Raw genomic sequence first — 26,948 nt, forward strand, 5'->3', positions numbered from 1 at the left:
TCTCAATCTTGGCATCTTTAAGATGTGTGGACTTCAACTCCCAGAATCCCCTAGCCACCATGGCTGGCTGGGGAATTCTGGGAGTTGAAGTCCAGACATCTTAAAGTTGTGAAGGCTGAGAAACATTGGTCTAGAAAGCTTATATTACAACTGCGCTTATCTTTGTACACTGGACCTTACATTTAAACCTTACTAGTGGAACACTGAATGTTAGCAGATAGATTTCCCAAGTTCAGTCCAATATTAAATGTTTAATATTTCCATTCTTATTCTTATTTTCCTCATTCTGATTTAAAAAAAAATCAATTCTAATTAAGCAGGAGCTCACATCTCCATTTAGGTTTTTTTCTCAATTGATTTCTAGCTGCTAGTTAGCTTGGAGTAATCAGAAATGATTGCTGTAGAATCGAAGTGATTAGATAAGCTCGCTAATACGCTAATCTCAGCTAATTATCCTGTAATTCTTTGTAATGACTTACAAAAGAACATACTGCATATAATGCAGGTTGGCAGAGCAATTGGGAAGGTGTATATGAGATCTGATAACACACCATTGTGATTTATATTTTTCATCTAATTCTTTAAAGGAAAAAAAAAAGTGTTTAAGCACTCCTGTGAATGGAAATGCCTCTGTGAGTGAAAAAACAACCACGTTTTCTGGATAGGATCAGTCTAGGCAACTTTTGAGATTCTTTGAATGTTATGATTCCATCGGCCAGTATTTTCTCAGTTATTTCCTTCACTTTCTGTCTGGCTCATAATGTGCCCTTGTGTGCATTTCCCTTTCTGAGGTGTGAGGCTTATGAACAAAAGCATGTGTTTTCTACGAAATGAGCATGTCTGACATTTGTTACAGTTTTTTCTCACTGTTCCCTTTCTATTAAATAACTGTAGTCGGTGGGTGAGTCGCAGTGCTACTGCCCAGCGGAGGAAAGATCGTATTCGACAACATTCAGAACACATTGGCCTGGACAATGAGTTAAGGGAGGTAAGTGCTGAAGTTGAGTTGATAAAATCATAGGTTTCTACAAAACTTGATCATTTGTAGCTATATAAATATTTTCCAAATTCTTCTTGAATCATTTAGTAACATGCAACGAAGGGCTGATTCATAACCAGTTTTTTCCTATGTGTGCGTGTGTGTGTGTGTGTGTGTATGTGTGCACCTTCAAGTCAATTTTTGATTCCTGGAGAGTGCCTGGACAAGTCCCTGCAATTTTCTTGGTAAGGTTTTTCAGAAGTAGTTTGCCATTGACTCCTTCCTAGGGCTGAGAGAGAGTGACTGGCTCAAGGTCACCTAGCTGACTTTGTGCCTAAGGTGGGCATGGTCTTCCATTTCTAGCCTGATGCCTTCACCACTACACCAAACTGGTTCTTAACCAGTGCAAAATACAAAATACATGCATAACTTTGTAATTGAAAAAAAATGATATTGAAAGAAAAAAAATAATTATGCTAAACTAATTAACAAAATCTGGAATGTTTGGATTGTTCTGGGTTTCAGATAGAAGAAAATGCAGAGGGATCCCTGAGTGTTTTTATAGGATGAATGCGACAAGGCTGATATCCCTTGCCCTTCACCTTGGCAGCTCTCAGCACAGCGTGTCCTGCTGGGTGGCTACAGAGGAGTAACTCTGGCTTTGAGAAGGAGGCGGGAAAAGTGAAATGGTTGCTCAGCCCTAGGAAAGAGGCTCAGAACAACCCCGTCTTGACCTTGTTGTGCCTAAAAAGGGACAGTGAATGTTTGGGATAGACTTTCAAGATTCTGTTATGATACCTACATCAATAGAGTAGCATTCCTGGAATGCCTGTGTTGTCTTTCTTGATCTGACCTACCTTGAAGAGTTGACACCATCCTCTCCATCCTCCCATCTCCCCTGTGTCTTCTTCCCATCTGCAGGCCCATCTCTGACATTCTAGCTGCCTTCCCTTCTCTTCTTCTCCTGCTCTGGCTCTCTTCAGCTGCTACCAATATCCCAATATGTCATATCCTCCTAGCCCACTTGCTAACTGTTCCTTTCTCTCCCTGCTTCCCATGCCTCCCCATAGCCACTATCAGTGTCCTTTGTTTCTTCCCACTCTTATCTCCCCCAAATTACTTCTGCCCAGAACAGCAGGGTTTCATCCCACCTCAGCACAAAACAGTCCCACTTCATTCAATGGATGGACCAGAACATCCAAAACACATGTTTCAGTTTAGGCACAGCTTGTTCAAAACCAGCTTTTTCCCTGCATGGAACAGTTTATATGCAGAACGTTTGGTGTATCCCTATTCCATATTAAACAGAACAACTCCCACATCTTTGACAACATTATTCAAAAGTCATCTCCAACCAGCATGATTCTTCCATCAAATTCAATAATGAATATTTTGAGGCATGAAGTATTCGTAAAGTAATTTTGTTGCTGTGTGCTCCTCACTACATTCCATCGGAAACTAAATTAAACTAAATTAAGAAACAAATTTATGTTATTTAAAGTCATCTTCTATTGGTTTGCCAGTACAAGACAGTTAATCTTGTTATTCCAAGTTCATATAAATAACAAATACCAATTTAATAATCTTTCCAGAATTGAAAAAATCATACAGAATCTTGAACACCCAATAATAATTTTTCCTCTCTAGCATTATCCAAAGAGAAGCAATCCTTTTGTATGGAGTGTTGTAAGTCTTTTAAAAATGGGAAATGATCCGTTTATAGCTGAATTTGAAACTGGGAGATTCCCACATTCTTTCTTAAAACGTGAATCTGTCTGTGTTTTTAATTTGCTTGTCACTTTCTCCCTTGTTTTAAGGAATATCAATTAAAGCACAACCTTTTCATCATGATTCAAGCCATTGTTCATCATTTTCTTTTAGGGGAAGTGAGCTTAAAAAAAATTGCCTTAGTTAACGTAAACTTCTTCCATACTTTGAATTTATTTATATCTGTGCTGTATTTACTCCCCACCTTCCCGTTTGGGATACTTTCCCTTGATTCATGTGCATGCATATTTCATCATTTTCTTTTTCTCTATCTGCTGTTTCTGCCATGGGTTCTGTTTGCCTCCTCCAAGCCATCAGAGGAGTTCTTGATTCACCAGAACTCGATGGCGTTCTGGGAGTGGGATCAGGGCCTGCCCCCTCCTTCACGGCCACCTAAAAAATCATTCTCTGAATGTTGCCTGGTACGTGATGTTCTTTAAATTTTTCCAAGAGCTGCTTCCCTAATCACGCTAGCCACTGCTGTTTTATCTGGTAGACCATCACTCACATCTCTGTGGTCATTGAAAGTGTGGTTCTAATTGGTCAAGTTGTCCCTGCAGCACCAGGGGTCCATGATTTGTATCAGCATTACAGTAGGATATCTCAGGAGACCATCAGATTCATCTTCACCAGGGCTGGTGAAAAATGAAAATGTGGACTTCAATAGTGTAGTTAAGTGATTTTAGACTCTAGTTTTAATGGTCTTATTAGGAGACCTTTTAGACACCCATGTGTATTACTTGGGAATATGCAAAAAATTGTTTATTTGCGGGACTGACTCTCCCTGACGACATCCACCTGTCCTACTAGATTGGACAGGGTGGACTCGCTCCAGGTCCCCTTCATTAAATGTCATCTGACAGGGCCTAGGAAGCGAGCCTTTTCCATAGCTGGGCCTACCTTATGGAGTTACGGAGGGTCCCTACCTGTCTTGCCTTCTAGAAGACCATTAAGACCTGTTTTTTTCCTCAGGCACTGGGGTGTGATTAGAGGTGAGCTCAGCTTTTTTTTTGGTTTTGTTTTTTGAGAGGGTACCATTAGGGTGTTTTAATCTTGTGTTTTTATTATTTGTGTGTTTGTCAGCTGCCTACAGTTGCTTTATATTTGTATTTATTTATTTAATATCTATAGCTGCCTATCTCAACCGAGCGATTCTATCTATATAATATAGATGGCCATGTATTTTTTTCAAATAAAAACATATCTTCATAGTAAAAATAAAACAGGCATTTTAAACTATGAGCCTGCCCAGATTAGTTTTCTGTAAATCTCTCTCTTGCTGTCTCATGCGCATGCATGCGCGTACACAAACACACATGTGTGTCATCCTGATGAGCTCCAGCATGCTCTTAGCTACCCTGGTTGTGATGTCAGTTCTTTTTTATCGTTGACTTCTCACCTGCTGCTGTTGCAGCATCCTTGGCAGTTATTTGCTGAAGCTGGGCTTTGGGCCTCTGGAAACAGACAGCTGCATGTTCTCTGAAGTCCATTCCTAGCTGCCTTGCTAGCTAGAAATTTCTCTACATCTAAATTTAATTAGTGTTATCAAAGCAGTGTGTAAAGACCAATTTCACTGGGTGTTTATTCTCACTTATCCAATTAGAACCTCTTTTTGAATGGCTGTCACAAATTCCCTTCCTATTCCTATTCCCTTTCCTTTTCCTCTTTCTTGTTTTCTTCATTACACTGTTCTCTCTTTTTTCTAGTCATTTGCTGCTTGATACCTTCAGAATAATTTGGGGCGGGGAGTGAACTATGGAGTGTTGTTATAGCCTATAGTACAAGATTATGAATTATATAGCATACCCTAACCTTAGGATGAAGATGGAAGTTTATGAGTTTGCTCAATGTAGATCTTGGTACATTGATGGTACAGTGGTAGATCCAATGTACCATCATTCATTCAAAGGTTTGTGTACCAGCCTACTTCAAACGATTGAAGGTGGTTCAATAAACCACAATAAAAAGACCCATGAAATCAACATAAGCATAATATAATAATCAGTTACAGAAGCCACCCAGGTCTACTGTCTACACCACAGCTGATTGGAACAGTTTGGTCTTAACAACGTTGCCAAAAGTGAACATGTCAAAGTGTTCCATAACGTGGAGGCCACCACCAAGAAAGTGTCCTCCCTTCACCTCTTGTGGAGTGGGGACCCTCAGCAATCCTTCTTGGGATGAATGCTCAGATCCAGCTTATTCTGGTCAGGAGAAATACTTCTGTAGGTACCCTTGTGCCTGAACATGTACAGCTTAAAAGGATAAAACCAGCACTTTGGACTGAGGCTAGAAGTCTGTCAGTAATCAATGCAGTGAATTCCACAAAGGTGTAACATCACTTAACCTGTATCTTCCCATCACTACTCGGACTGCTGCATTTTGGACAAGTTGCAGCTGGAGAGTCATTTTCAAGGGTGGCCCCATGTAAAGCACATTGTGGTAGTTGAAACATGAGGTGATAAGTACCTGAGTCACAGTTGTTAGGGCTTTCCAGTCCCAAAGGCTTGCAGCTGACACACCAACCGAAGCTAGGTGAAAGCTTGCCTCCATATACAAAACATTCTGTTTGATATTTAAAATTCTGTTACTGCCAAATGAAATCCATGATAACTGTAATACAGTTATATTTTAGGGGCAGGTAAGTCTTATAGGAATTTCTGACAACCCTGCAGTAGTGTAGTCCATTCTTCTGTGTGCATGTGTGTATTTATTTATTTAGGGACATACAGACCGGAGGAATCAACCATGAAGTTGACTCATAGTAGCAGTGAGCTTAATCCAAGATCAGAAGGGATGAACAAAGCCAGGCAAATTTGAGCATTTCATCCCCTGGTGAGAAGATGTTCCTGATCCCCAGATTTATTTACTGAGGAGCAGGAGGTCTGCCTTTTGAGAAACAGCACAGGATCAGCCTGGTCTGCATATTTCTCCAAGGCCAGTGAGCAGAAATATTAGTCTGTTGGTAATCTGGTAGACTGTATATATGGCATCCTCTTAAAAACAATTCCTGCAGATGCCCATGTTACTCACTGAAGCATTCTGCTTGTGCATTCATGTAAATGCCATTACATGCAAACAAGACAAAATTCCCTAAAGGATAGGGTTCCTCATGATAATGCTTTTTCCCCAAAATATTTTTTAAAAATCCCTGCACTAGTACCTTCTGCTGCCAGCTTCAAATTTCTGTGACATATAATTACTACATTTTAGTACAATGTGAGTTAGCCAGCCCTATGAGATTAAGGAGGACAGTGTTATCTGCTCTGTTTTTTGTGTTCATTCATGTTCTCTTTTCTTACTGGATTAGAAATACATGCAAGAAGCAAGGACCTTGGGGAAAAATCTCAGACAGCCCAAACTCTCTGATCTTTCTCCTGCTGTAATTGCTCAGACAAATTGGAAATTTGTAGAAGGTTTACTCAAAGAATGTCGAATGAAGGTAAGTTTGTTATACGCATGTGCATAGACAGAACATCCATGCTATGAAGATAGGGAGCCCCCCACCCCACAGAGATACTAATAATGCTTGTTTCTGGCTGTGTGATTTCCTGCTGAAAAATATAGACATGCAAATAGGAACTTACTTTTAGGGTGATTTGTATATTATGAATAGCACAGGGAGTGTTTTTTATATTAAAGGCTGATATTTTCCCCTCCCCTTTCATTTTTGCTCTTCTGGGATTTTGAGTTGGAAGACTACATAAAAGGTCACCATCCTGCATGCTAATTGAGTGAGAGTTCCACTTTGTGGCTTACTTAGTATAACAATTCAACTAGAATTGAAATTCACATGGACAGAAATTAAAGCAAAGTATAATATATGTATTGTTATCCAATAACTCTTGAATAAACAGATCTGTATTGTCCTTTGGTATTATTTTTTCAGGGCTAGTTCCAAAATTTACATGTAAAATTAAATCATAAGAAAGAACAGGATCTTCTCTAAAACCACAAAAAACAAAACCAACCCCCCCCACCCAGGCATTTAGAACAGCATAAAACCTATTTTAAAATTTTAGAATAATAAATGGGACTTTTTTTCTGGCACAGAGGAGATAACATCATGATTCCAAGTGAATCTTCCTGTTGAGAGTATTCTAAAGGCAGGATACTACATTCGAAGTAGTTGCCTTTTGCCATTTCACACTGTACCCAGAAAAGGCATCGGTTAAGCTGTGGGTTTTATGCTTCATAAATCACTTGTTTATTTGTAGACCAAACGTATGCTAGTGGAGAAGATGGGTCATGAAGCAGTAGAACTTGGACATGGAGAGGCCAATATCACAGGTCTAGAAGAGAATACACTCATTGCTAGTCTTTGTGATTTGCTGGAAAGAATTTGGAGCCATGGATTACAGGTCAAACAGGTCAGTGACTTGAAAACTCAAATATACTCATCTTCTATATTACCTCCTTACATTTGTTTGTTTAAAACTTTCATTGCTGAATAGCTTGTCCCTTTCATCTTGGAAGACTTTTGGAAATATTTGAAAATATCTTAATATGGTCTTACACAATTGAACCATCATCTGTTCTGATTAGCATAAGATGACCAAAGCATCAAGTAGTTCCTGGAGTTGTCAAGGTTAAACTTAGGATTTACTATAGCAAAGAGTGCTGTATTCCTGAAGAACCTTATTTCTACTCCCTAAGAACTTAGAGTACAATCGCATGATACCCTTTTAATTCCAGAATTTTTATCATGGTGCAATCTGCCTCAATGTGGCATCCTCTTCATCAAATCCAGCCAACATGATCACGCATGATTGGAGCTGCACTCTAAAACATCTACAGTGCACTTGGTTGGGAATGTTACTATCTTCCTAGTCCTGAAGTATAAATTAACTGATCGCGGTGATCAAGCTGTGAGGTGACTAGGGCATGAGTGACTGAAGGGCCTCCTAGTCTAGGAAAGGGCACAACCAGCAGCACATGAAGCTGTTGAAAAGCCCTCCTCTCTATCCAGGCCCGCACAGCCATCTGGGACAGCACCTGAACAGCCTCACTTGGGTGGTGCAGAGTCAAAAGATATAATTGGTATCATCAGCATATTGATGATAGCGAACCCCAAATTGGCAAATGACATCTTCCAGGAGTTTCATGTAGATTTTGACTGGGAGGGAAGATAGCATGAGACTTAATGTATCTTGTGTTCTGGTACAGTTTAAGTTTCTAATGATCTATTTGTTCTTATGAAAAGGGAAAATCTGCATTGTGGTCCCATTTAATTCAGTACCAGGAAAGAGAAGAAAAGCAGGACCAGCTTGCAGAGTCTCCAAGTGAGTATTGCAGACATTGCAAGAACTGTTAGTAGAAGTGTTAAGAGACAATAAAAGAGAAAGTAAATGACAGCTCAGCACTGGGAGAGGATGGAGCGTGAGAAAGGGACTCCGTTTTTTTGCCAGTGTTTTTATAATTGCTCTTTGGACTTGAAATATCTGGATCTAAAACGTCTGACTTCCACTCAGCAGTAAAATATTACATCCTTAGTGGTGGGTGCATGTCTGCCTCCAAGGATGTAATGCCTTAGATCAGTGTTTCTCAACCTTGACGACTTTAAGATGTGTGGACTTCAACTCCCAGAATCCCCTAGCCACCATGGCTGGCTGGGGAATTCTGGGAGTTGAAGTCCACACATCTTAAAGTCGTCAAGGTTGAGAAACACTGCCTTAGATGGTCTTGTATAGTTGCAGCATATTAACTGAGGTCATTAATTTGCTCTATTAGTATGTAATAGAATTAAATATGCTGTTCTTCTTCTTGTAAAACAGGATAAATGGCGATTTTAGCCAATCAAAGAAAATCTGATTTAGTGGCACAAATCAAAGATTTACCCTACCTCTTCTAGGTACAGATATTCATTTCAGCAGATTTGTTGGGGAATATTCTTACTTCTAATGCTCTCCCTTGCTCCCTGACTAGAAAGGTGGTAAGGATTTGTCAGTTGTGAAAGATGATGAGTTGGGGAGAGTAAAGCAAAAGTGAAAGGGTCTAATGAATCAATGGGGTTATATGACTGGTGTGAAAGTAGAGCCTTTCTTTTATTCCAGTCATGAAGGATGAAAATTCATAAACTTTTCTCACCAATTACATTGTGTAAATATTTAATCCTTCACCTGGTCAGAATGAATAACGTTACACAAAGTTATTGGCATCAGGGAGTGTTCATATTTTACTAATATAAAAAGTATGAGATACAAGAGCAGAAATCAGGTTATAGGTATAACTTGCTTTTTATTTACTATTTTAGGATTCTATTCTTAGTTTTGCAAATTCACATTAAGACTTTTTTCGTGTGTAAAAATTCTTTGGAATGGATTTAGCTTGGTGGCAACATCTGGTTCGCCTTGTCTAACTCAAAAGCTAACTTTAATTGTTAGTATGTGAATGAGACATATTCATTCCAGCCACCTAGAGCTGGAAAATAGACTAGGATATCAAAAAGCATCATGCAACAAGGCAATGGCAAACCACTTCAGTATTAATACCAAGAAAACTACATGGACTTGGCCATGAAATCACCAAGAGTCAAGCTTGACTTGAAAAGAGATAATGTTTGATAATTCCCCTTGAATCTTCAGACTTAGCTCTGGATTAAATAAAAGGGGACAGTAGTGACAAAGCTGCCATTGTGTGAAAGCCACAGACAAGTAGGACATGACTTAATTTGGGTAGATTTCTCAGAGAGGTTTAATATTTTAGTAGCTTTCTGACCTGAACATGTTACTAATAAAGTAATACAACTTCTCCCCACTATCACTCTACAGTTGCTGTTGGACCAGAAAGAAGGAAATCTGACACGGGGCTTATGTTACCTACTCTGAGAGTTTCACTTATCAGTGATATGAGGTAAGACATTGAATTCCTAAAACTTTGGTTTTAAAGGGTTTATGCTTCAAATGAAAAAAGACTGCTTTATGCATTATAGCTTTCAGACAGTCAAACACAGTTTACCTGTGAGGGGTTTGTGCAAAACTCATGAGCCTGAATAAAAATAATATGGGAAAGAAGTGAGGCAGGGAGGAGATTCCTTCTTAAAGTTTTGGGAAGTGTGCAAATTGGACAGTGGGTTGGGGTAATGTTGGGCTAGGCTGAGACAACAATTCAAATCCCCAGTTAATCATGTAACTCGCTTAGGCCATTCATCAGATCTGTTAGTGTAGTTTATCCCACTGGATTAGCTACGTGGAAGAAAAGGAAAAATGATGTATGTTGCCTGTAGCTCTTTGAAAGAAGATGGGACTATCTATCATAATTATCATCATCATCATAATCCCAAATCAGTCTACTCCAGAATGAAGGCCTCTTCAGCCTGCTTTCCAACTGCTTTAACATGCCACAAGTTGTTTCCGGTTAAACTGAATTACATCATCTCCCCATTGTTTCTTTGGGCATTTTCTGGGCCTTTTACGGTTAACTGGTAGCCAATCAAGGTTTGTTTCTGCCCAGTGCTGATCTGTTTATTGTGTAATATGGTTAGCCCATTGCCATTTCTGGGAGACTACCTGCTTCATTACATGATACATACTCCTGTCTGATTGTGGATACATCTATTTCTTAATATATACATTTTGTGAGTGCTCATGTGTGTACATTGAGATTTCTATTCCACATAAGTATTTTGAGGTACAAAAACTATTAAGTTCCTTTGAAAAAGCCCAAACTTCATATCTTCTTTCTCTCTGTCTCTAAAACAATGTTCAGTTTGTATTGGCTGCAAGAAGCCTAAAAGAAAATAAGAAATAGAGATTAATAATTTGTAGCCATGCTTTCTTTCCTAAATGGAGATTTGTCACTATTTCACTATTTGGATGGAAATTGAATGCACTGCAAATGAGTTACAGTTCCCAAAGATGGGTGTTTATCATTTAAAAAAAAATTAGTCTGACAACAAGATCTCTTCTCCCTTTCTCCAAAAGCAAGATGAAACAGAGAGGAACCAAGGAGAAGCAATTTGTAGGCAGTGCCAGGAGTATCCAGAACTACAGGTGTCCTTGGGTTACAACAACAACTGAGACTGGGATTGCCGTCGCTAAGCAATACGGTCATAAAGTGCAATGTCACGTGACCACATCTCTTAGCAACAAAAATCCCAGCAATCCCGGTTGCCATCATAACCCCAGGACACACAGGTCATTAAGCACGAAGTAGTGGGATTCCGGGCGAGGAGCGCAGGTGGGGGGGGATACTGTGAGCAGGTGCTATGGAGCACAGGGGGTCGGGGCCTGTGGGAGGGCTGGCAGAAGCCACAGGGGGCTGCTGCGGGTGCGCATGCACTATGGCGTGCAGGCAGGTGTGGAGGTGCTATGTAGTGAGCTCCTCAGGAGAAAAAGCAGCAAAAGTGACTTACTGGAGCGACTTGCAACCTTCCCTGCTGGCTTCCCCATTAACTTTGCTTGTGGAAGCTGGCAGGGAAGGTCGCAAATGGTGATCATGTGATGCAACTTGCTGTGACATCATAATCGTGAGCCAGGCACCTGAGCACCCAGACCTGATCATGTGACCACAGGGATGCTGCGACGGCTGGAACTTCGAGGACCAGTTCTAAGTCACTTTTTTCAGTGCTGTTGTAACTTTGAATGGTTGCTGAACAAATGGACATAAGCTGAGGACTACTTGTAGAGTCTAGGCCAGCTTTCTCATATCCAGGATGCATGTTTTGCTTACGTATGCATTTATGCACCCATGCCTGGATATACATTTACTTTGTTTTATTGCATCTCCCATTAAGCCAGGATGCGGCCAAGAATAGATCTCAAATCCACTTCTTGATAATCAGTAGTTACATGCTGTGCAAATGTGTCATGTAAACATTGTTTTATCCCCCACTTGCATTGGTTTGTTCCAGTTACTGTCCCCTTAACTATTTTCTCTGCTCAGAACAGGTAATGATACTTAACATCGGGCTTGCACTACCCCAGGCAGACCCAGTGTGTAATCTGGGGGTCCTTCTGGACTCACAACTCCTGCTCAAAGAGCAGGTGGCAGTCATGGCCAGGAGAGCCTTTGCTCAACCTCGTGGATGGATGGTTTGGATGCCAGTTTGCTTCCGGGTCCAATTCAAGGTGTTGGTTATCTCCTTTAAAGCCCTACATAGCATGGGTCCAGGTTACCTGAGGGACCATCTCACCCCCATCACATTGACCTGTCCCACCCGGTCAGGCAGAGAGGGCATGTTGCGGACCCTGTCAGCGAGAGAATGTCAGCTGGTGGGGCCCAGGAGGAGAACCTTCTCTGCCATTGCCCCCGTCCTTTGGAATATTCTCCCCCCAGAGGTGAGGCGGGCTCCCACCCTCCCAGCTTTCTGGAAAGAATTGAAGACCTGGCTCTGCCGACTCGTGTGGGGCGAGAAGAGACATAACCAACCCTGGGGATGGCTAGCACTCGGAAGACTCTCCCCCGAGCCTAATAATTTCACCATCAATCTTGGAAGATATTTATTAATTATTATTTGTAGGACTATGGTTTTATTGTATTTTAATTAATATTTATTCTTTTACTATAAATCACCCAGAGTCGTTTCTAGGGAGATGGGCGATGACAGACGTGAAGTATAAATAAATAAATTCCTCAGTCCTACTATTCAAGACCAAATGTAGGTACTTAGGGTTGCAATCCCAAGGGATTTAATCATATTACTGTATTCCTATAATGCTAGGCCTTAATTAGGTAGACAAAACCCAATTGCTGCCTTTTTAATCATTGTTTTCATACCGGTTATCAACATCAACAAAAATTAATCACCAAGGAAGCTGATTAATTGTCATGTTCTGTCAGAAGGCCTATATTCCCTGGTCTCAATCATCTGGATCCAAGCTAGTACACAGGACAGAGTATTTAAAGCATTCCTTGCCAAAAACCTGAACATTGTTATTCCTTCCCCGATTGTAGCACCACACAGAGCTGGAGAATAATAGAGCTATCATTTGTTGGGTCTAATCTGCTTCTCTGCCTCATTGCTTAGACAATATTTTTGCTTACAGTAAAGGAAGCAGAGGCCAGGAACGAAGCTGTTAGCTTTTTGATCCGAGGCTGCCACGCTTCTCCTGGGTGCTGCTAACATGATTTATTCTCCTGTTGTTGCTTACTTCCATTTTCCTTGGTAGTGTCAGGAAAATTATTTATATCACCAAGCTGTGCTTTAAATGGAAGTCATCATCAAAGACTGGGGAGTGGGAAGTTTCAGCTTTGATGTAGTCCCTATCAAAAGGCTTTAAATAGCTACAAGTGAGTGTTTCTCATCATGATGGGAGCAAATAATGTGCTTGTCGTATTTCTCAAGGACTTTTGATCACATGCCTGGTTGCGCTGGGCTTGTAGCCCCAAGAGCTGCTTGTCAAAGACAGTGCCAAAAAAAGGGGAGGGGTGCTTTGCAGAAAATTGTGCAAGCACCAGAAGCCAAGTCTTCTTTTATAGCAGTTTGGATGGTTGTGTGAGTCACTGCTCGAGGAAAGGAGTTGTGGGAGTTGCTAACAAAGAACAAAAGGAGTTGGAGAGGATTATCTCACTCATAAAATGGCCGGTTGAATCAGAAGGGCTCACTTTTACAACTTAATTTTATGCAAGCAGTTGGGGAACTACAGTTAACACTGTTATTGTGTGCAAAAACTGATGAACTAAGGTTGGGGTATGCTAATCGAGTGTTGACAGCAGCACAATTTCCAGCGCAGCAGCAAATAAGCTCTGCAGTATTTTTTAAAGTTTCCATATATTGTAATGAATTGTAGCTGTGGCACATGGTCGAGCCCAGTTCTGCCACAGCAGTGCAGCAATTGCTGCAGGAATGGGGGCAGAGCTGGTGTGGGGAGGTGCTACGGAGGAAGTTTCTTCCAAGCAGCACATTATCACAGCGTAACCCCTTCCCTTTGCTCAGTTTGTCTAACAACAGGAATGGGGAGAATGCACAAAGAGCCAGAATTACAGAATTAAGAGATTTTTCTTCATCAAAATGTGCATGTTTTTTACTCTTTGGGCCTTGGACTGCTATACACAGTTTTGCTTGGTTTGTTTTCTTACCATAATTCTTCAGTGCATGACTTACTGAATCAGCAGCCTTCCCAAGCGTGTGGTTTTCAGCTTCCATACTTCTCCAACTACAGGGCCCTTGCTGAGATTCTGGAAGTTGAGGTTCACAAACTCCAGGGCCCCTCTAAAATGTGCTGCGTAGATGTCCTTTTGAATGTGAGAGAAGGGATAAGTTTTACATACACTAGTGGGTGGTTTGTTTCATTTACTTCATTTCAATTTGCTTTCTGGCCTTGTTTACTTTTTGGAATGGGCTCCCCAGCACACTATTCAAAGACCAAGTATGGTCTTTAACCTGAAAATAGTTGCACCAGCCCTATTCTACTTCACTGTGCCAGTGACCAAGCTTCTTCAGCTTACTAAGCTACTCTTTTCCATTCCGTAATTCATCCTGAGAACTCCAAGCAGTCCAAATCTGGAGGCCTTGTTTTCTTATCTTGTGTTGACCATGTCACAACATACATTTTTGTAGTAAATCGTAGGGAAAACTAGACTTCCCTTGTAAACTTCTCTTCTTATCTCTTATATTATTATAATCTCCTACATACAGTACTTTTAATTTCACTGCAAAGAAACCCAGGAAGCAGATTTTGGATCACACAATCTATTAATGAGCAGACAGGACATTCTCTTGACCCTTACCCCACAAGCTTGAGGTTTCTCCATCCTAACAATGAGAGTCAATTTTTCTATAGTTTAGAGATGCTTTCAAATAGATTTAAATTTTTGCTTATTTTGTTTTTTTCCTGAAGGCACATTCAGAACATGAGTGAAATAAAGACTGATGTGGGTCGGGCTCGGGCATGGATCAGACTGTCTCTTGAAAAAAAACTTTTGTCTCAACATCTCAAGCAGCTCCTCTCCAACCAAGCCCTGGCAAAGTAAGTTCTCAAAGGCTGGTCCTTCTAGAATCCTCATTTCAGGTGGCAATTTTATGGGAACCTTTTTGAAGAGTAAGTTAATCAATCTCAAAAGGGGCTTGCTACTAAATAAACAAATCTGAGATTGCATGAAACAGCTCTTTAGTTCTTCCTGGGTATTAGGCGCCTTTGGTTGGAGTTGAAGTAGCTTAAGCTTCAGTGAAGATCCTATGTTGTTCCAAAGCAGCTTTCCCGAGTTAATGTTCTTAAAAGTACTACTGTCATCCTCAACCGGCATGGCAATTAATTTTTCATTCAGTTCTAAATTATAAGACTGAAAGGGAGAACATATGAGTAACCTAGAGTTGAAATGGTGGGGAAGAATTTGAGTTAAATTTTGTTATGGCACTCAAATTTTCAGCTCAGAATTCTTTGATTTTTTGTGAGCATCTTTTGTATCTAACTCAGGTTGGTGGATGTTAGGAGTCACGTTAGTGGGACCTAATTCTTTTTTTTCTAGAATCCTATCTTAACTTTTCTTGATTCAGCACATTTCACTGGTCTTGTCATGATGTTCAAGGGCAATTGTAACTTTCTTTCACTAGATTCTCAAAAGTTTTGCCTGGTGTTGTTGTCTGTAAGATATTTCTTACTCCCTGCAGGAAACTGTACAAGCGGTATGCCTTCCTGCGTTGTGAAGAAGAGCGGGAACAGTTTCTCTATCACCTTCTTTCTCTCAATGCTGTGAATTACTTCTGCTTTACAAGTGTCTTCACTACCATCAGTGAGTAGGAATAAAAGGCTAACTGTGTAGTTATTATTATTATTTATTGGATTTCTCCACCGCCCATCTCCCCCACAATAGGGGACTCTGGGCGGCTTACAAATGTAGTTCCATTACAAAGCCTGTAATCAAGCCACCTGAAGGGAGACCTCCAGAAGGGAGACCTCCCTGGAAGAAATAGTGAATATATGTTGTGCTACCCTTTCCCAACCTGGATACTTTCCAGATATGTGGACTTCAACTCCTAGAATTCTCAGCAATGGCCCTGCTGGGTAAGTGTTGAAATCTACATTTGAAAGATGCCCAGATTGGGGAAGACAGTTCAAATGCATTTCTTGTTTATTTAACTATAATTAATAATATAATGTAATTATAATTTATTTAATAATAGTAATATAAATTATAATTACAATATATAAATGCCTAATAGATTAATTAAATAGTATGATGTTATAAAAATACAATAAAATCAGAATAAGAAACAAATACACCATATAAAATTGTGTATTTTTAAAATAATGCATGAAGGACTGACGTAAGAGATTTCAAAGAGGTAAAAGAAATACATCTTGGATAAATAAAGTGTTTAAAATATGGAATAATATAAGCATCTTAGACTAGAACTGAAGACATAGTGTTTTACGCACAGTGTGCTTCCCTCAAGAGAGTGTGGCAAAGTGAGGGGGCCACTACTGAGAAATCCTGGCCTTTCTATCACCTTCCAAGGTTCAGAACAAGAGGGCACTCGAGAGCTTCAGTAGATAGTTATGGAGGAGGCCTTTTTCAGGACCCAAGATCTGTAGATCTGTAGAGTAAGACAAGGGACTTCTAGTACTTTGAATGCTTGTATGGTACTTTTATAGTCTATTAATCAATAGACTATATTAATTGAAAGTTTCCACAACAGTTTAAATTATGCTTAAATTAACAACAACAACAACAAAAATCCAGGCTATAGTCTTTTGAATGGTGGGTCTCCTTCACCCATGGAACTGCTGATATCCATTGTAACTTCAAGCAACAGGTCTGTGTTACAGTTGGGGTACAAAGGTTTACTAGCAGCCCCTTCCATCCCAGCTCATAATTCTAGCTGCCACTCTGCTGCTGAATCTCTAGAGCAGTGTTGTCCAAACTTGGCCACTTTAAGATGAGTGGACTTCAGCTCCCAGAATTCCCCAGCCAGCATGGCTGGCTGGGGAATTCTGGGAGTTGAAGTCCACTCATCTTAAAGTGGCCAAGTTTGGACAACACTGCTCTAGGGTATGGCATGTCCTAGGGCAAAAGTACCAGATTTGGGGTGGGGGGGGTGGCTGCATGGAACACTTGAACATTTGAAGGACACTCTCCCAAAATGGTTGACCTAATGGTGGTGGACAGTCACAACTCTCATTTATCAGAAAGCAAACAGGTACAGTTGTTCTCCACCATTTCCTTTATTCTGTTACCTTTTTTTTTTTATTTCCACGCCCGCCCACCCCCCCCCAAAAAAGCACAGGTTTGGCGGCCCTACTCTTTTTAAAGAATCCCTTCAAGATAAATGTGGGTCCAGGAACATTTTTGGAAATTAAGATTATGCAGTTTGCTTTGCTTCCAGCGTGCTAACTTCTCATTAAATTATTTTTAAATTAAAAAGAATCTGAAAAATAAGAAAATATTAGCAGGCAACGCAGGTGTCCTCATATTTACCTGACAAACAGTAGAGTCCCTTGTGCATATTTATGACACCTTCTGGAGGAAGCACTTCTGACTTCTAAATGTTTCCAGTGCCAGATTAAATTTCTTTCTTATTCTTGAAAACGTGGAGTTTTTATCCTGGGCTGAAGCTATTTTAATTGCTGTTTTTAGACTGAGGTTTGTTTTTTGTTGTATCTGCTGTTTTTCCGTCTAAGCCAAACTGGGAATATTTTTACATTAACAGATGGGCAGATATTGATAAAATAAATAATTAAACAAAATACTTTGAGGAAAAAAAAGATAAAGCATCCAGTTATCTATGACATTTTAATAGATGGCTCTCTCTAATTTCAGTCCATATTAATTTTAGACGTGTTCATTAATTTGTGATTATTTTTAAGTTTAGGTTCATTTATTTGTTTTCTGGTCTGTTTCTATAACAATCTGTGTTGTTTTTAGCTTAAAAACAATGCAAGGGAATACTCTTTTAGTGTACCATGGTTCCTTGCCTCTCCCTCCCTCCGCCCCAAATTTAGTCAGGCTGGTTTTTTGAGCCAAGAAAAATATTACAAAATTTTGAAATTGCATTATCTGAATGATAATTGCCTTCTGATCCATGGCTTAATCTGGGAAATGCTTACTGGAGTTCTTTAAAATATGATCAAGAAAAATCTTTCAGCATCTTTAATGATCTGGACAATTAAAATCCTTTTAATCTAGATACTGTGGAATCCTGACATACTCTGTTTTAGTTAGTTTTGTAGGTTTTTAAAATTTATGTATTTTAGGATGATGTACCCTACTCATTCCCATGAGCTTAATATATCAGGCATTGAATAATCCAGGATTTTTGTCTTTTCAACAAATTTGCAAGGTGGTTTAGACTGAGTCAGAGATATCACACAGGGCTACTGTTTGAAGGTCCCTTGGGCCAAATCCAGCCATCTGGTCATAGCAAAGATAAAGAATTTCCTGGGATCACCATATCACTCCATATGTCTTTTTTTTTTTTTGCAAGAACTGCTGATTTACAGTCTCTTCATATATGCAGTGTAGTTTCCATTCATTTATTTATGATTCCCAAGACAACATGAAAACTTCTAATCATGCTGTTGATGTATTTATCTACCCAACTCCCTAATGATTCTGGGTGGCTTACAAAAAACAACATATATAGAAAAAACACAACCAACCAGAAGAGTACAAACTACCAATAAAAAACCAAAACCATCAGGATTCTGCAACCACCCGGTCCCAATGTCTGGAAGAACAATCAAGTTTTCATTTATTTATGAATGACATTAGGGTGGAAACTATACAAATCTCTGGAGGGATGTCATTCCAGAGGACAGGCACCGCAGCAGAGAAGACACTTCCTGAGTCCCAGGAGGTGACACTGTTTAATCGACAAGACTCCGAGTGCACCCATTCTGCCTCTGTTAACCCTTCAAGGTAGTCCAGACAAGAAACCAAAACCATGAGTACTAACATTGCCTTTGTTGTAGGGTTACAGTAACAGAATCTTGCTTCCAGAGGACTAAGGAGGGTCCCCTCTGAGATGCTTTCCAGGTCCCTTTCCTTCTGTGGATTGAGATACCTTTTGTCTGACCATTGTGTAGGCTGTGGCTCTTCTTCCTCCTGTCTCCTAAGGTCATTTTCCCAGACCATCACAGCCTGATCTCACTGGACTGGCAGAAATAATTGGAAACAAGTGGTCTCTTAGACAGGCAGGCCCTATGCCATGAAGGGCTTTATAGGTGATAACCAGCACCTTGAATTGCACTCAGAAGCCAACTGGTAACCAGTGCAATGCACAAGGGAGGGCTGTAATCTCTCCTTTCCATCGACACCTATTGAAATCAGCCATGGAGAATGGAAGAGAATCACCACAAAACAGTCTCTCCCACTCCCAACTGAAGCTGGTCCCAAAGGATAATATTATCAATGGTATTGAATGCTGTTGAGGGATCAAAGAGCACCATGGTGGACACACACACAATAAAGGAAGGTTGCCACCTGGATGAAAATTGTTCAGGATCATTGGGTGAGGGCACATCACAGCTGTCTTCAAGAAGAGGGGACCACCTCTACCTCAGAGGAACAGATATCATTGCATGGGCCCAACTACAGGACACTTCCTGGGCAGCCTGAACCATCTAGGAGGGACCTGGATCTAGCAAAAGGGTGGCTGAGCTCACACACTGAAGAGCCTTGTATACTTCCTTGAGAGCCACTGAATGAAACTCCAGTTAACCCCACAAGACCCTGTCTCAGACACCTCAACTGGACCTGTCCAACAGGAATCCAACTCTGAGTGATGCAAGTGACTTTATATGATAGATAGCAAGAATATTCCTGACATTTTCCCTGTGGATGGTCTTGTGGCCCATCCCTCCCCAGCAGGGACCTGGTCACTGTAAATGGGGCCACATGCAGCTATCAGCAGTTGTAAGAATGGAGAAATAATATTGGTTCACTGCCTTTCTTTGCCATGGTTAATCCCTTATGTGGATTCATGCTTGGTTAGAGTCACTCTTCATCTTCCTTCAGTGGTGCTCTAGCTTCCCTTCTCATACTTCATCTCCCAGAACTCTTCAGAAAACTAAGGTTCCCCCCAGGATCAGTGCACAGAGGGAGGCTGCATAGGAGAAATATGATCTATGGCCTCAGCCAAACTGTCCACCAGATCTCTAGGGAAGACACCAAGCTCCCTGTAGAACCTATCCAGGTCCATCAGTTTCCTGTTGCTGCCCAATCTAACAGGCCCTATCATATACACCCACACACACATACTCACACAATATCCAATTAATAGAGGCACTGCTTTCCTGATATTAAATACAAAAGGAAGTTGAACCACATGGAAGGAATTTTTAATATAATACCAAGGGAGATGAAAATTGTTCTTATTTTAAAAATGTCCAGGAGTGAAATAGATTCCCTCTGCAGATATCTTGAGAGATTAACAGGACATCTCTTAAGAGCATAACAAGAATGGTGTCCCGTGAAGCTCCATTGCCTGATCTGTGAGATCTCCTATCTTAATTTCCCACAATGCCCTGGAATGATGTGTTGGCAGCATGGTGGGAAACTTTGGATGGCAACTCCCAGAACCAGCCATACTTGCAGCTCAGGGATGATGGCAGCAGCTTGATGATGCTGAATCTGAAGCATGTATTGCACAGAGATGGGTACTTGTATTATATACTTTAGAGCAACATTGCTCTAAGCAATATTGCTCTTGATTAGGATGGCCCTGGCCCTGCTGGCCTTTCAGAAGGCCTTGAAGACCTGGTTATGTGCCCAGGCCTGGGGTCCCAAGTGTGTGAAGGGCCCTGTTTCCTGGTTATGCTAACATCTATGGATTATAGTAATTCTCAGTTGCTATATATATATTTAATTTTTCTTTTTGTATTGTGATTGTAATTGGTTTTTAATTGATTTTATGATTATTCACCACCCAGAGTCACTTGTTTGAGATGGGAGGCCATACAAATTGAATAAATAAATAATAGAATAAATAAAACATTTATTTATGATCATCATTCCATGGTAATGCATGCCCTAACCTGCTACTGTGGAAATAGGAGGACAGGAATGACTGGTTTTTTGTTTGAGTTGGTTTGTTTGATTTTGCCCTCTGATGTTTTTCCAGTTTTCTAAAAATAAGAATGACATGAATCTGCAGTTTCTAAATTTATCTGCCTTCCAGTTTTGGCTGTGCAGTAACAGCAACATCTAGTGGCTACATATGTTAGCATACAATAAAAAGCTAATGATTGAGCTATGCTTTCAGCCAGCCAAGTCATGCTGATGGTATCTTATCTTCTGTGCAGAGAAGAACTCAGCATCTCTGTAGGGAAGTTTTGTTATAGTTTGTTGATTGTATTGATTGTCCACTTTTCCAAACTTAGTGGAAGAACCTCTGTACTCAGTTCCCAATGAAAGTAACTCTCATTGAAACCAATGCAAGTTCAAAAGAAAGTTCATTTGTTGGAAAGTAGGGTATAGCTCTAGAAGCATAGCTGGAACTGAGTCCTGCATGCGCCAAAACGTAGTTTTACCTCACTCCCATTTCACACACACACACACACACACACACACACACACACACGGTCTTTGAATCCCTCTTGTGAAGATGTTCTCAGGTTCCCACATTGGTACGACCTTGGGCATTCCTGAGAGCCAGATAATGGCCCATCTGCGCTTAACGGTTAACATTCCAACCTTCTCTCCCTTCCTCCCCCTCTACTGTAATGGCAGAAACGAAGCAAGCAAACTAGCGGTATAAGTGGTTGATTGTGAGGATTCTGACACTTAGCCTCACAAATACCCAATTGAATACGCATAATAATTAAAACAATTTAAACTTAGGATTTAATTTAAATGTGCACAGTAAAAAATAAATATTGTAACTAACTTTTAGAAGACTACCGCCAAGGGGGCTAATCTAACTTCCAGGGGGAGATGCTTCTGAAGTATGGGGGCCATGAATGAAAAGCAGCATCTCCTGGCCTCAGTCCAGCACCACCTCATGATAATGGGGCACTACCAGCAAGTTTTCCCAGAGCTGAGATCTTGGATGAGTCGGTTCTGATTCAAGAAGGCATCCTGCAAGGACATAGGTGCAAAGACTTTAACATATTTACAGTTTAGAACCAGCACTTTGAATTGCACTGAGAAACTTGGCAGCCACTGCAGGGTCTGCAACAGAAGTGTACTTATGCTCATGTCTAGGGGTGACAGCCAGCAAGGGGGTCACTGCATTCTGAAGTGTTGCTTCTGAGCAATCTTCAAAGGTAGCCCCATGTAAAGTGCCTTGCGGTAGTAGTCCAGACAAGTGATGATAAAGGTTTGAGTCACTGTCAGAGTGAGAGAAAACTGACTGTTCTCTTCAGTCAGGCCTGGGGTGGTGATGGACAGTTGAGTATCATTTGCATATTGATTCCTCGCCCAGATCTGACAAATGACTCTTAACTAGCAGCAGCTTATAAATGTTAAAAAGCAGAAGAGAGGACCAAATACACTGAATGTATATGTTTTTTTGGTAAAATGAACTAAATTATAGAGAAAACCAACTAGCCTTGGTTCCTGGGAGAGAAGGAACATTCTTTATAAACCTGCTTCTCAAAAAGTATGACTGACATTCTTGTTTAAGAAGATGTCTGTTTGCTTTTTAAAAGATGAACCATTCTTTAGAATGTTTAGGTGATACAGAATGTTTTTCTTTCTTTAATGGGCTGCCTCTAAGCCCATTTTTCTGATTTAAAAAATGTGCTGCTCAGTACAGAATCTTTATAGATCCCTAAGATGATGATGTAGGCTTTAATTCAGAACACATTTAAATAGGAATGTGTTGATCAATGTCCATTAGCAATAATACTTAAATGCAGTGTACATACACAGAGTTAGCTGGGCCTTGAATACAGAACATTGGGGCAAAATGATGGTGTGATGTGTTTGGATTTCATTTACATTGTCTAGGTGCTGTTCTAGTTGGGGTTTTTTTGGCTGATATTCTACTACATTAGTATTATTTCTTGCTAGAGAGCTCACTGTATTTATGACTGGCTTTGCAAGATTTTTAATTACTTTTAATTACCATTGTTTGCTATTACAGTGATTCCATATAGAACAGTGATTATCCCCATTAAAAAGCTAAGCAACGTAATCACTACATCAAACCCTTGGATTTGTGTTTCTGGAGAACTGGGTGATACTGGCATTATGCAGATTCCAAAGAACTTGTTAGAAATGACATTTGAGGTGAGTTCAGTATCCTGTACTTCCATTCTTGCTATGGCAAGTGTTAGGTTTTGAGTGTCTGCCAGGATGTGCTTGTTTAAAAACCTTGTGTAAACATTTGAACGTAACACAACCTTGCTTTCTAAAACATACACAAATAAGTGTAGCACAACACTGTTGGTAGTGAAAGAAACATTCTTGCTGTTTGGTAGACCCATGCTACTCTCTGCTCTCACGGGCAACAGGGAAATTTTTATTCTGTCATGGTTTTCCTTTCTTAAAGACTTGGCAGTAAAGTCAGTTAAAAAATCCTTCTTTTTTCAGTTGTTCATAACATGACATTCTGGTGTTGTTTTGTTTCCAGAGTGGTGTTAATGACATAAATCAAATTCATAAGAGCCTGAATATTATTGTCAGTTAATGGAACAAATAAAGGAAATTATTAAGGGTGGTCATAGAACTTTTTCTCATAGCCTTGACAATAATTTGTCCTGCCATGTCAGTGTATATGGTACAACAGCTGGAATTCTATGAGAATGTGGCATATTTTTCTCTTATGGCTGCTGAGAGTGGGGTAAATGTGACAGGTCCCCAATCTGCTGCATTTTATTACATCAGGCATCCTGAAAGGACGTAGCCTTGTTTAAGGAAACTGTATTTAGCCTATGGTTCTCTCCCCCCCCCCGCATTTGAATTTATGAGGCAATTCAGCTGAGATATGACAGAAAACTTTCAAATTGCTTCAAACATAATGCTTTTTGAAGGATGATTTCACACATTTAGCTGTTAGTCAGCAAAACTATTCAAGTGTGCATGTCCATCATTTAGTATTATATTTGTTTACTATGCGTGGATGACTAATGGCCCTTTGTATGAATTAACTGCATTGTGCTGGAAGTGACATTTGCTGAAACATACCTTCTGTCTGTCTCACTGGATTTCAGTGATCCATAGAGTCAACAAAGAATGGATGCATGTGTGAACTAGACCACGGTTTCTTTGGCTCCAGCTGTTCGCTCAGACCATTCATTTGTAGTACACACACAGAAACTTCAGAACCCAGCCTTATTTGCCTTTTTAAGCAAAAAAAAGGGGATGGGTGATTTTGCTGGTTGTGTATATCAGAAGTAAAATTCAGGTTTAAATGTTCCATTTTCTTTTTACAGTGTCAAAACCTGGGGAAGCTAACAACTGTTCAGATAGGACATGACAACTCGGGACTATTAGCCAAGTGGCTGGTGGATTGTGTCATGGTCAGGAATGAAATCACTGGACATACTTATAAGTAAGTATGGAAAACACAAACCATTTGTAAAAGGCCATGGAGATTCAACTTCATTTTCATGTACTTGCAGGGTCACATAGGCTGAACATTATTATTTTCATGTATTGCTTTTGATTAGCAGATTATCCTTGCAGATTAATACTGCTATTTAGACTAATATTTGAAGAAATGTACTATTCTGCTTGCAATACTAACTTGAAAAATAATTTTGGAACAGTTTTTTTTAATACGAGATGTTAGCAACCATTGTTTAAAACAGGTTGCTCTGAAGCTGCAACATTTTAATTTTTTTATTGATTAGTTTTAATTTTTGCCAGATTGTAATCTCAAAGTAGGTTCTAATTGTTCAAAGAGAAAATAATTATTTGTCCAAACTGTCAGTAATTTATAAGAAATCTGCATGTTTTCAAGCAGAAAGATACTTTTCTTAATAATAGATCCAAAAAAAGATAAAACACGACCACCAAGCATTTGTCTGTCTAATAGAAAGTCAAAATTTGAACCAAGCTAGACCATATCTGACAAGAAAATTGATCTCTGTAAATCAGATTTACTCTCTTTAGATACATTATATTGTTTATCTTGATTATATTACAGGTATAAAAGTTGAAGAGCGTTCTCTGTTCTGAAATTAAAAGAAAAAAAGTTTTATCTTTGTAGGAACATTGTGTTTTGGGGGGGAAAAGTGAACATTCTCAGGAAACACAACATAGCTACAAAAATACTTCAGACTCTATGTTGCTTAGCCAAAAACCAGTGCAATCCCATGTCCGTTATACCATACAGCACAATTATCTATTTATACAATACTCAAACAATTCTAGGTAGTCAGTTAATGTGCAGGAGAGTTGATACTGCAAATAATTTCTCCCCTCTGGCTGTATGAATCTTCATGGCAAAGATATGTTGATTCTGCAGTGATCTCAGACTTAACGGGATGACCAGAAACTGAAAATGTGACATCTATCCCATAGGCAAGATACTGTGAAGTTATCAGGTCTTGACAAGAACCCAGAACTTAATTGCATCGTCTTCTCCTTCCTTCAGGTTTCCTTGTGGAAGATGGTTGGGAAAAGGTGTTGATGATGGAAGCCTGGAACGGATACTTATTGGAGAGTTACTACTGTCATCATCAGAGGAAGATTTGGGAAAACAGTGCCGGACCCCACCTCAACAGAAATCCCCAACTATTGCTCGGAGATTGAGTATCACTTCCCTCACAGGGAAGAATATAAGTATGACCAGCTACTTCCAGTGATAGCTTCTTGCAGGGATATCAGGCATACAGGATGGCTATTGGGGAAAATATGACCTTGCCAATGAAAGAGAAATCTAGAAGGCTAGTGGACTTGGTGCTACAGATACTAATTTTCCCACATGTAATGATCCTGCTGGGTCAGGCCAAAGTCCTATTAATTCAGAATCCTGTTACTGTACCAGTACAGTTTTAACTTGCATTGAACAAGTTAAATCCGGGTGCCTTTAACACATTCATGCTCTAGATGTTTCAAATCTTCAGTGGCATCTCACACATGGCAGCCAGAATCTGATGATATTTAGGAATTGAGGTTTCAAAGATTTTTGAAACAGGTATCTGAGATTCTTCTGCTGTTGATCCATGCTTTAATATAAAATTAGCCCTAATGAGCCAGACCAAAAATTTCTGCAGGCTGGACTAGTCCCATTTCCTGAAATATATATTTTGCTATTATTTTAGTGTTACAATATCACTAATATTGTATATTATTATCAATATCAATATCAAAGCATTGAACTTTTTAAAAAAAATTGAGGACCACTTTTTAAAGAAAAGCTACCCAAAAGTAATTACATTTCTTTGAGAAGCTCACAAGCATGACTGCAGTAACCTCTCCCATTGCTGTTTCCCAATGATTGGCATTCAGGTATTTTACTCTCTGATAACAGACATCACAACTGGTGGCTATGGATCATCTTGTGCTCCATAAATACATCTTGTCTCCATTTAAAATTGTCCAAGTTGTCTGCATAGGGGTCTGCTTATTTAACAGTAATAATGAAAAAAAAAATCAAAATATGCAGGATGCAGACCTTGGTCTTTCATTCTAGCCTCATGACATTTGCTGCAAGACCATAAATGACATATTTTGTGCCACGATTGTCATTTCCCCTCCATGAATACCTACAGTATGGTTGGCTGGCACTGCATCTCATAGTAGTGGACTCTGCCTACGTGGCCTTTCAGGATCTCCCTGCTGCTATGCTTGAAGTGCTAAATTTAAAGACACTTCTCTGCAAAATTGGAGCTTTTGTATACCTGAGAGGGAGAGGCAATACAATGCTGTGTTAAAGTGCTGGACTACAGTGAGACCCTGGTTTGAAATTTGGTTTAAGTCAGGCCTGGAAGTTCATGAGATGATTTTTGGTCAGTCAGTCATCTCCCTTCCTCACCCACTCCCCAACCTACATCACAGATTTGTTGTGGAAATAACGTTGGAGGAGAGAGTACTATGTACACCACGGTTTGCTCCTGAAGCAATATAAATCTAATGAATAAATCATTTATTTTATTTCTTTCAGAACCTAATGCAGGACAGATCCAAGAAGGCATAGGGGAAGCTGTGAACAATATTGTGAAACATTTCCATAAGCCTGAAAAAGAGGTAGTCTCTTAAACATTTAACTTAAAGGACACTTTAGTTGTTGATGGAGTAATCGCATGTTTTGTACAGGAGGGGCAGGCTGATATTTATTTTATATCGCATAAAAGTGTCTTGCTTCAGATTCATCATGCTGACAAATCATGACGTCCATTATCTCCTTTTATTAATGGCTTATTAGTCATAG

At 39.8% G+C, this 26,948-nt stretch overlaps 1 protein-coding gene across 4 annotated transcripts in view; it reads left to right on the forward strand.

The window, feature by feature from the left end:
- Positions 1-26,948, forward strand: part of DENND5B (DENN domain containing 5B) — a 116,370-nt gene that overhangs the window by 80,460 nt on the left and 8,962 nt on the right. For 2 of the 4 annotated variants that reach the window (XM_088141189.1, XM_088141190.1), the window contains 12 exons: positions 895-988; positions 3,058-3,168; positions 6,057-6,188; positions 6,964-7,116; positions 7,950-8,028; positions 9,517-9,598; positions 14,527-14,655; positions 15,297-15,418; positions 22,713-22,858; positions 24,004-24,122; positions 25,170-25,357; positions 26,682-26,764. In XM_088141189.1, the coding sequence (XP_087997315.1) occupies positions 895-988; positions 3,058-3,168; positions 6,057-6,188; positions 6,964-7,116; positions 7,950-8,028; positions 9,517-9,598; positions 14,527-14,655; positions 15,297-15,418; positions 22,713-22,858; positions 24,004-24,122; positions 25,170-25,357; positions 26,682-26,764 (1,438 nt within the window). The remainder of the gene's footprint in view (positions 1-894; positions 989-3,057; positions 3,169-6,056; positions 6,189-6,963; positions 7,117-7,949; positions 8,029-9,516; positions 9,599-14,526; positions 14,656-15,296; positions 15,419-22,712; positions 22,859-24,003; positions 24,123-25,169; positions 25,358-26,681; positions 26,765-26,948) is intronic. The other 2 variants (XM_088141191.1, XM_088141192.1) reach the window with 1 other exon arrangement.

This window comes from Python bivittatus, unplaced genomic scaffold, assembly GCF_059951505.1.
Source record: "Python bivittatus isolate LINGU-HERP-01145 unplaced genomic scaffold, Pbiv_v1 ctg000330_np1212, whole genome shotgun sequence".
In the NCBI taxonomy this organism is placed as follows: Eukaryota; Metazoa; Chordata; class Lepidosauria; order Squamata; family Pythonidae; genus Python; species Python bivittatus.